Source organism: Mus caroli, chromosome 14 (genome assembly GCF_900094665.2).
Source record: "Mus caroli chromosome 14, CAROLI_EIJ_v1.1, whole genome shotgun sequence".
Taxonomy (NCBI): Eukaryota; Metazoa; Chordata; class Mammalia; order Rodentia; family Muridae; genus Mus; species Mus caroli.
Genome location: NC_034583.1, coordinates 7,438,998 through 7,450,520, shown reverse-complemented (window position 1 = coordinate 7,450,520; position 11,523 = coordinate 7,438,998). Strand labels below are relative to the sequence as shown.

Genomic DNA, 11,523 nt, shown 5'->3' with positions numbered 1-11,523 from the left:
TTTCTCTTTCTCCACATTCTCACCAGCATGTGTTCTTGATTTAGTTTTGATCTTAACCATTCTGATTTTGCATCACTGAGATATGACTATTTTTTTTAAAGTTCATTTATATGATTTTGAACCATGCCTTCATCTCTAGGTTAAAGCTAACTTGATTGTAGTGGATGATCTATTTGCTATACGCCTGTATTTAATTTGCCAGTATTTCATTGAACATTTTTGCATCTATATTTATGAGGGATATTGGCTTGTAGCCTTTTTGTTTGTTTGTTTTCCTTTGAATATGTATTCTTTAGTGTTTGGGTAGAATGTTCTATAGATGTATATTAATGAATTTGACTCTCTGTGTCACTTAACTCAATGTTTCTCTCTTAATTATTTATTTGTGAGAGTAGGGTACTGCAGTCACTTACTACCACTATTATTAATTTGTGTCTTACATGAAGTGTTCCTTATGAAATTAGGGGTTTCTGTGTTTGGTACCTATGTGTTCAGAATTATAATATCAATATAATGAACGGTGTCTCATTGACAAATATAAAAAGACTTTCTTTGTTTTTTATATTTTTAGTTTGAAGTCTATTCTCTTTAAATATTAGAATTTATACACCTGCCTGTCTATTAGTTTCATTTTCTTAAATTACATTTTTTTATCCTTTTAACCTAAAGTGGTGTATATCTTTGGTAGTGAAGTATGTTTCCTGGAGGAGAAAACATATGGTTAGTTGTGGGCTTTCTTTTGTCTTTTATGTTTTAAATTTGTTAATAATGTGATATATGAATACAACTACTTGTACAACTTATACAACCTCCACTCCTACCTCCTCCACCAACTAATCCCATGTCCTCCATGTTCTCTTAAATTTATGACCTCTTTTCTTAGTGTTACATTTTTATGTATACACACACACACACACACACACACACTACATATATACATAAATAACCTACTGAGTCAATTTAGAGTTCCTTAAATGTACATGTTTTTAAGGATGACCACAGGGATTAGTTAATCTACTGGGAAGCTTTCTCCAGCATAACATATATTCTTCTTCCCTCAGTAGCCACTGGATGCCTGTATCTCTTTACCTAGGAGTAGGACCTTGTTAAATTCCACATTGGCATGTTGGCTGGTGTGGCTGTTATGCAGGCCTTGTTTAGCAAATATATTTTTGATATTTCATGTATATGGCATATCTCAAACAAGGCATCTTGGCTCTCTGGCTCACAGAATGAAATTACACTATCATCACTAGAAAAATCTTTAATTTATATTTAATGTTTTTTTTCAATATTTAAAATTAAATCCTCAAGGACTTGGAAAGTACTCTGGCAATTTCCTTTGAAAGCCTAGCCAGGAAGGTTGGAGTTATTCCGCTGTAGAGTATAAATTAGCATGGGTAGAGTTGTAGGCTCCATTTCTCCCCAAAGACATTCATAACTAATACAGACACGAAGAACATATGGCCAAATGCTAGACATAAAGATAGCAGTAAGGGGCTCTTCCAATTGTTGCTCATATTGCCTGGGAAGACTCACAGTGTAGTTTGTCTGAAAACACTGGAACATTTTTTGCTGCTGAATCCAGACAAGAAAGTCAGAAATGCTGAAAACTTTATGTCTTTGATTTCATATCTCATTCTTATATTTTGTTTGTAAGTCTAGCCTTTAATGGCTGAGCCATCTCTCCAGCCCTCATATCTCATTCTTAAGTGATGATTATAACAGAGTGATTTTGATGGGTGATAATTTTAGATAGTTAAAATGATGCTGAGCAGAACAAAGTTTATTTTATATAAAGATTGTGACATCCACCCATGAGTATTGGCTATGTCCTGCTAGTATTTCTCAGGTATGTGTCTCACTCGTAATCTCTGAGAGGGAGCATATTTCCTTAGGACTTTTCTTAGAGCCACAGCCACATCTCTATTCCTCAAACTGTAAATAAGTGGGTTCAACATAGGAGTGAGAATGGTATAAAAGGCTGAGACAACCTTATCTTTCTCAGGTGTGTGGTAAGAATGGGGCAGTACATTGGTATAGAAAGCTGCCCCATAAAAAATGCTCACTACTATAATGTGGGAGGAACACGTGGTGAAGGCTTTACGTCGGCCATCAGCAGAGCTCATGTGGTAGACAGTGATGAGGATCCGTGTGTAGGAGACTGAGATGAAGGATATTGGAATTAATAGCATCAGCACACAGCATGCATACATCAAGGTTTCATAGAGTGATGTGTCTCTGCAGGATAGTTTCAGTACCGCTGGGATCTCACAGAAAAAGTGGTTGATCTCAAGAGATCCACAGTAAGGAAAGCTCATAGTAACAGGTGTCAGCATGAATCCATCCAAAGATCCACCAGCCCAGGAGCCCAGCACCATAAGCAAACAAACCCTGGGATTCATGATTATTTGGTACCGTAGAGGGTTGCATACAGCCACGAACCTGTCATAAGCCATGAGGCCCAGCAGGAAAAACTCTCCCCCAATCAATGTTAGGTAGAAAAATATTTGCAATGCACATCCCAGAAAGGAAATGGTCTTTTCTTTGGACAGGAGATCTTGAAGCATCTTGGGAACAGTGATACAGATATAGACAGTATCCATGATGGACAACTGGCTGAGTAAAAAGTACATGGGTGTGTGAAGATGAGAGTCCACATGAATGAGCATAATAATGACCAAGTTGGCTGTTACAGCCACCACAAAGATGGAGAAAACCACAGCAAAGATCAGTCCAGGAAATTTTGGGTGGGTGATGAGGCCCAGGAGGATGAAGTCAGTGGAGTTCTGGTAAATAGTTTCCATTTCCACAGAACATGGCAGCTTAATCAGCTGTAGAGGCAGAAAATTCGTATGTCAAATGATTATTGTCTTTTGTGTTAGTCATGTTCAAAGAGACGTAAGAAAAGAAAAGAATGTTCACCTTGGAATTCTCTTGACTTCTTGCTTAAACATTAGCAGCAAAGGATTATTCAAATCAAAATCTAACCTCAGATTCATCAGCTTTGATGGATCATGATGGATCCAAACTCTCTAAGTTGGATGAAAGTAGTAAATGTAACCATTGATAATGGTACTTCTTTTATTTATTTATTTTATTTTTAACTACCTTCTACACAATTCTTATGATCTCATTACTCCATATTGAATTTTCTGTGACACTGGTAACTACTCTATATCCACTTCATTATCTTGCAACCAGTGTATATTGCCTCACTAGTTTAAATTTTTCTCATCTGAGATCATAATTACATGTTAAAGTTTTTGTACAGATAATATTTGTAACTAAAGAAATTGTTGTGATCTGAACACATAACCAAGATTTTGAACAAAAATCATTTCTATCTTTGCTACTGGGATTACTACACAGCTATGAATAAGTTTTGGACATCGGGTTGACATGCTAGTGAAGACAACTTGTGAGAGTTAGTTTCATATTGTCCTATAATATGGATTCCTCTCTTAGGAGAGAATGCTTTAAGGACTCATTTCCTTTTGTCCTTTCAAGACAGAATGGTGTAAGAGTTCTCAGATCAGGGTCTCCAGAAACTTTACTTTCTGCTTTATTATTGATCTTTAAGGGTTAGAAATAAAAATAATTCCTCAATCAAAATGGAGAGATAACAAAAGTTTTAAACTCCTTTGAAATGTTTGGCCCTCATGTTTTCTCCATCCAAGAATATAAATGTGCTCTTCTTCAGTATGCCCAGTGATATCAGGGATGTGTCATGAGTTTTTATTATTATATCATGGTGTTCCACTTCTTGACAGAATTTCAAACAGAATTAAATAAAAATAGTTTTTTACAATAGCCAAATAATTGTCAAAGCACCAAGCTGAAATAAAACTCTTTTACACTGAAGCAAAAATTAAATAACAAAAGCAACAGAGAAATAATTTTAACTTTCCTGTAAGATGGCTCTTTGCTATAGTTAATGTTTCCAAATAGAAAAGTCAGAATACAAAGGGAGAAAAATATAAAACGCTTTGTTAGTATATGTTAAAATATATATCTGTCATTTATTATGATCAAAATAGGGAAAACTCTGATTATTATATATTTATTCAGGATAAGATTGAGGAAAACCAACAGTTTTGTCTCCTTTAACATATGAACCTAGCTCTGAGGCACTCATATACAAACTCTGTTTAAAAGCATTACAAACAGAAACTCACTGATAAAGCTTCTGTAATGAGTGGTTGGAAATCAGAATACTTATGTAGGCAGCCAATATTATTTTGACTAATTATTTTTATGTTTTGTTTGCCAAACTTATAAATTTTGTATGTTAATTACTGACATTGCCAAGTCATCTTCCACTTATCCATTAAAAATTATATCCTGAAGAAAACAGAAATATCAAGCATATGATGCCAAATTCAAGTTAAAAATAACCTAGGAAAATAAGAAATTGCTTTTGCATAAATACACCAGCTAAGGAATTTTGTTTCATGTAAAGATACAGATGATACCATACACTGTATTAAAAAGATGCAGTATTCTTCTAGACACTCAACACTCAGAAACAATGACACCTAACCACTTGTCATAGGCTATCTCATCAAGCCATCTGAGTATGCTTCACAGGATTAATATCCTACTAAATCCAGCCTCTGTCCAGGGCTTGAGCTCAGCATGGTTACTTGGCTGACATACTACCTGACCTTTCAGGGGTTCAGACCCTGATACTACAGCTGCACCTAAAGCCAGCTTTGTGCTTTGGCAGGCTTTAGCTTGCACAGTTTTGCAAGTAGTTTATGACTTACTGGGGTATCTGCACACATTCTGTTTACATCCATATTGCCTTTAGTAAGCCTCCTTAGATCATGGAGGTTTTTTTCTCTTTCATACTTGTTTTGTAACCTACAATCATGCAAATTATGGTATGGGATCTAAAATTAATTAATTAGCAACTAAGTTAGGAATGAAGTAAAAGAACCCATGATTGCCAATGACTATAAGTACAAAGTTAAATCAAGAATATTAGATGAGTTAAAACTAATAAAACTATGTAGCTGGCAAATTTATTATTATTTAGTAACACTTGACATTGTAAAAAGACAAAAACTTGATTCTGTTACTCATGTAGCTTTCTCAGGACAATAGATACTGTTAGGTTAGTGTACTGTGTGAGTTAGTTCTGCTTTCATGAGTTCCCAAAATCTACTTCAAGGCCAGAGGGAATTTGCTTGTGTAATGCTGCCTTCCTTGTTCTTCCTCTATGAAGCAGGCAACCCTACATTCTAGATCATCATTCTCCATTGCTTGAGGCCTCACTGTTCTCTCCTACTTCCCTCTCTAGTTATAGTCTTCTAAAAATTAGAAAGATTAAAAGAAAAAAGAAGAATAGAAAAGAACAGTAAAAGAGAATAAAAAAGATTTTTTCATCTGCAGACTCCACAGTCCGACCTTTCTGCTGTTTGGGATCTTGTTAGATCACCTTAGTTGTAACACCTACCAATGTCATACAGAGTCACCTATTCAAACACTACTGGGTAGAATGGAGAAAGTAAGCCAAATGTGGGACATGCTATGCTTGGTTGGGGTTTGTGGTTGAAAAGAATGGCAGAGCCCCATGACAGGCACTTTACTACCAGTTGTCTTCTCCATGAAAAGAGGACATGGGAAAGAGAAAGGTCTCTCTCTCTGCAGGGCCAAAGTTCAGGACAGCATGATTAGAGGTGTTATAGAACATCAGTGACCCTCACTATACCTTAAAAGGATATCAGATATCCCTTCAGGAGCAATTCTGACAGACTTCCTCAGAAACCCAGGACTACAGGAGCAGCAAGAAATCTCCTGCTAGTGCCATTCATGTGGATGGAAAGCTGATAGTGTGCTTGGATGAGCCATTGTCCCTGATCCACTTTCAAAGAAAGGTTCCTAGTACATTCTCAGAGGTGGAATGACCATATTGAACATTTTCTATATCCAAGGCACTGTACCTAGCACTGGTAAGCTACAAAGATCTATAACCTTGACAGCTTCCCTAATTAGTATTTGATAAAGTTTGAGAGCTGCAATATATCCCATTCGTACAAAACTGTAAATCTAATAAAAATTTTAGAGAAATATTTTGTTAGAATTTCTTAGCAAAAGAAATAACAGCAATAACTGCTCATGAGCTGAGATACATAGAGCTATAAAATTAACACAGTAATAGCATGATGATCATATGTTTCTGGAATTCATTTTTTTACGGAAAAGAATTAAATTGCATCACATTGCTTTAAATTAGTCATTAATTTCTGAGTTGGAAAAAGTTAAACAAAGATAGGATTTAATATATGTGTGCACACGTGATTTGGATAAAATTTATAAAAAGAGAAGGTAAAGATGCAAAGACACAAAGGATAAAAGAGACAGAAGGAGAACAAAGTGCTGTAGTAGAATACCATGAACCCAGAGACAGCGTATGCAGGCATGCTAGAAGCTTCACAACTTTATATCATAGAAAATGTGAAAATGCTACTTATTACTCATACTGCCCATATCTGCTAAAGGCTTTATCCAAAGGGCTTGACCTGGAACTAGAAGCTGAGATACCTTAAAATAATGAGACATTTGAGGAGAATGGGGAGATGGCTGCTTTGGTACAGTAACCTAAGGAACCAAGGGTAGAGAGCAGCCAGCTAACAGGGCAGGTTGCACAGGAGCACAGGTGGAAATAGACCTAGATTAAACTGTGATATTTTAAAGAAGGAAAACTCCTTTATAGCTAGTGTAACATCAGAAGATGCCTGTACAGATATTCTGGCAGACATGTCAGGGAAGGGTGGGTAGGTTAGTTCAAAAGCAGCAGAGAAGGAACCTTCAGATGCAGGGTGCTGGGAAGAGAAACCAGGATGAAGGCAGAGAGGCTGACTCAAAAGACCAAGAAACGGGGGGTATAAATGCATGTTATTCCAGTGGGAAACAGCAATAAAATAGTAATTTAAGGCAGATGTATCTGATAGCTTTGTGGTGTTAAAAGTAACAGCACAGGTACTAAGTACTAATATTAAGTGTTTAGAGCCACAAGAGCTGTAAAGATTGTCTCTTTACAATTTTTCTGTACTTGCTTTTGCCCCCCATATGTATTACTTTGATTGTATATAATAGAACCCATTTTTATCATCACATATCTCCTAAAGTTCTCCCTTCAACTGCTATACTCATTGCTCTTCCCAGTGATTCTCTCAGCAGAGTATATAGCACTACTATATACTACTCTTTTATACCATAACCTTCACAGTCAATTTAGAAATTGTTAAAGTAAAAAATGAAGATGAAAATGTCAGAAGAGATTTGTCTAACTTCTAAAATGTAGTATTATGCAGGCATGTGGATAACACTTACAGGACACTTAACTGGCCAGGAATTAGTTCACTAAGATTGTGCATTTATATTTCAGATGTTAATTGACCTGAAAATGTCAATTCACCCAAGAAGACTACTGTTTTAGTACACAGAGATAAATTTCTGAGCAGCTGTGTTAGCTTAAATACTGGCAGCAAATACAAATCAATGAATGATTGTGGCATATGGACAAGAGAGTCCACCCCAGTGATGCTGTATCAGGGAGCTGGAAGGTGAGAGAGAAGGAACAATTTTACAGGAGCAGCAATGAAGGTGAAAAACAGAGACCTGAGGTTCAAAACACAGTGCCATGTTTGCAGCCTGCAATTTAAGCTTCCAATGTGTAGCCACCAGCCCATGATACTGAGTTAATCAGTCAAGTATACTTCTCAATGACACAATATGCCTCCTCAGGGCTTCTTGGTGATGCCATCTATTGATAATGAGAGTGTTTGATATCAAGGTACATATGTATATCATATAAAAGAAGAAAATAAAGCTTTAAAAAAGTAACCAATTAGAAAGAGACAATATTCAACTTCTGTATACTGCTGCAAACACATAGACTCATTCTCTATAAGTGCCTACTCACACAAAACCAGTGTTCCAACTAAGATTGTTCCAGGGGCCCCTTGTGCTGTTTGACTCCTGTCAGTTAAAGATGACTATCTGAAAACATCCACTGGTGAATACTAGCTGTACTCTTTTAAGCATTAGCTGTCTAAAATTAAGTTTGTAAAAGTATTTGTATTTGTGTATTTATGTAAGAGTAGGCCATATTTGTGAGGGTACCAGTGGAAGCCAGGAATTGGAGTTACAGACAATATTTAGGTACCCTATATGGGTATTGGAAACTCAACTTGGGTCCTCTAGAAAAGTACCAAGCATTTCTTACTATTAAGCCATCACTCCAGTCCCTTTTATACCATTTTCCTTCGAAGTAAATGCATTTCTGCCCTTATTCTCAGGTTCCTTTTATCCTCCTTTCAAGCTAAATATTGCTATTTGCTAATCTTCTTGCTAAAGAGTAAATGCATACACTTTCTCCCCTTAGTATTGAAAAAGTGCTGCTTCCATTTGCATCCTAGAAGATGACTCCAGAGTAGCTTCTATTAGTTTCAGTGACACCCAAAGAAAGAATCCCAGTACTTTAGATATGCCCTCACATTTTTCCATAAAGGTCTAAGGTCCTACCTCAAGCTGGCGAGTCCAGGACTTAGTGAGACAGCAGTGGGAAGTAGACATCTTAAATACCTGGATATGGAAGCAAGGCTAAGTCAAAGCAAACTTTTCATTGAGAGTGGATTGCTCAAGCCCCATGAGGAGGCTCTGGGTCATTAACCAGCCAGGTGCCTTGTGCTTTGGAGGATGCCTGTCAGGCTGTTCTTTCCCCAAGTGAGACCTGGAATTAATTTTTGATATTTCATCATAGAAGCAATTTTCTGATCTTGGAATCTCTTTGGTTTAATGAGAAGGATGAACTCCATGATGGAGGTTTCCCCCCCCCCCACTTTTCCCCATACTCAGTACAGTTATGAATGTGTTACTTAGGTGACTTCTACTCAGTGCTGAGCTCTTAGACATAGACTCTGTGACTTTACCCCTGACAATAGAGATGAGGGGGAAAGCAAATGAGAAACTGTGCATATAGACCCACTTATGGTACTACACAGTCACTAATCCTTTCTACCAATTATTTTGCAAGTTTCCCAGAAGTGCACAAAACCTTTTCCTAGCTGTTGGATTGACTTGAATAGACATTTGTTCCATATGCTGTTTCTAATCAAAGAGCTGCACGTGGGTTGTACCTGAATATTTATCTTCTTGGTTCTGTGTTACTGCATCACTCTGGTGATAATTGTGATGGCTACAGCTACTGAGGAGTTTAAGTTATGTCCATCAGTAATTTCCATGTATCACAGAGCACCACATAGCTATAAATCATCATATCTTGAATTGGTAGTGAAGTGCTTCTAGACCAGTTAGATCAGGTTTATCCTTTTGTTATCAACAATTTTGTTAAAGAAAAACCACAGGTAAGTAAACACACAAATTGTGTGTTTCTAAATCACATGTCAATATTTTTTGTCTAGTGTTGAAATTTATCGTTTTTCTTTTTCTTCTTCTTTCTCTTTCTCTTTCTCTTTCTCTTCTCTTTCTCTTTCTCTTTCTCTTTCTCTTTCTCTTTCTCTTTCTCTTTCTCTTTCTCTTTCTCTTTCTCTTTCTCTTTCTCTTTTTNTCTTTCTCTTTCTCTTTCTCTTTCTCTTTCTCTTTCTCTTTTTCTTTTTCTTTTTCTTTTTCTTTTTCTTTTTCTTTTTCTTTTTCTTTTCCTACTCTAGATTTTATTCCCCTCCTGGTCCACCCTCCGACTGTTCCACATCCCCATACCTCCTCCCTGCCCCCTGTCTTCAAGAGGATGTTCCCACCCCCACCCCCAACCCCACCAGACCTCTAAACTCCCTGGGGCCTCCAGTCTCTTGAGGGTTAGGTGGATCTTCTCTAACTAAACCCAGACACCGCAGTCCTCTGCTCTATATGTGTTGGGGGGCCTCATATAAATTGGTGTATGTTGCCTGGTTGGTGCTCCGGTATCTGAGAAATCTCATGGATCCAGGTTAATTGAGTCTACTGATTGTCCTACAGGGTCTCCTTCCTCCTCAGCTTCCTTCAAGCTTCCCTAATTCAACCACAGGAGTCAGAAACTTCTGTCCATTGGTTGAGTGCAAATAACTGCTTCTGACTTTTTCAGCTGCTGGTTGGGTTTTTCAAAGGGCGGTCATGATAGGTCCCTTTTTGTGAGCACTCCATAGCCTCAGTAATAGTGTCAGGCCTTGGGGCCTCCCCTTGAGCTGGATCCCACTTTGGGTCTGTTGCTGGATCTTCTTTTCCTCGGGCTCCTCTCCATTTCCATCCCTGCAGTTCTTTCAGAACTCAGAGTTTTAACTGTGGGATGGCAACCCCATCCCTCACTTGATACCCTGTCTTTCTATTGGAGGTGGGCTCCACAAGTTCCCTCTCCCCAATGTAGGACATTTCATCTACAGGCACTCTCTTTGAGTCCTGAGAGTCTCTCACCTCCCAGGTCTCCGATACATTCTGCAGGGCCCCCCCCAACCTCTTACCTCCCAAGGTTGCATGTTTCCCTTTTTTCTGCTGGCCCTCAGGGATTTCAGTCCTTTTTCCCCAGCTGATACCAGATCATGTTTCCCTCTATGAGCTGGCCCCCACTACCCCCTTTTCTTTTCAGGTCCGTCCCTCCCTCCCCCCTGTGATTGCTATCTTCTCCCTCCCAAGTGGAACTGAGGCATTCTTACTTGGGTTTTTCAGCTTGTTGACCTTTTTGAGTTCTCTGGGCTTTATCTTGGGTATTTGACACTTTTTTTGTGACCAATATCCACTTATTAGTTAATACATACCATGAATGTCCTTTTGGGTCTGAGTTGCCTCACTCAGGATGACGTTTTCTAGTTTCATCCATTTGGCTGCAATACTCAGAATGTTGTCATTCTTGACAGCTGAGTAAATGAACCACATTTTCTCTATCCATTCTTCTATCATGGGACATCTGGGTTGTTGGTCTAACTGGCTGTCGATATGTAGAAAAATAAAAATTGAACCATATTTGTCACCTTGCACAAAGGTCAAGTCCAAGTGGATCAAGCACCTCAACATAAAACCTGATACACTGAATGTAATAGAAGATAAAGTGGGAAAGAGCCTTCAACTAAGAGGCACAAGGGGAAATTTTCGAAACAGAACTCCAGTGGCCCATGCTCTAAGATCAAGAATTGATAAATGAGATCTCATGAAACTGGGAGCTTCTATAAGGCAAATGTTATAGTCAATAAGACAAATCAGCAACTTACAGATTGGGAAAAATCTCTTTATTAACCCCACATCAGGGCTAATATCCAAAATATATAAAGAACTCAAGAAGCTAACCACCAAACAAACAAACAACCCAATCAAAAAAATGGTGTGTAGAACAAAACCAAGAATTCATAACAGAGGAACCTTGAATGGTATAGAAACACCTAAAGAAATATTCAAAGTCCTTAGTGATCAGAGAAATGCAAATCAAAATGATCCTGTGACTCCACCTTACACCAATCAGAATGGCTAAGATCAAAACCTCAGGGGACAGTCCATGTTGGCAAAGATGTTGAGAAAGAGAAACACTCC

The 11,523-nt window shown here is 37.8% G+C and overlaps 1 protein-coding gene across 1 annotated transcript; it reads right to left on the bottom strand.

The window, feature by feature from the left end:
• Positions 1–1,838: 1,838 nt before the first annotated feature.
• Positions 1,839–2,807, bottom strand: LOC110309583 (olfactory receptor 2T2-like). Its single transcript, XM_021182326.1, has one exon. It carries the CDS (start codon positions 2,805–2,807, stop codon positions 1,839–1,841), a length of 969 nt encoding a protein of 322 aa, XP_021037985.1.
• Between the last annotated feature and the right edge of the window lie 8,716 nt (positions 2,808–11,523).

Excerpts from the sequence above, each read along its gene's own strand:
- LOC110309583 (XM_021182326.1), bottom strand. The coding sequence starts at position 2,807 with ATGGAAACTATTTACCAGAACTCCACTGACTTCATCCTCCTGGGCCTC.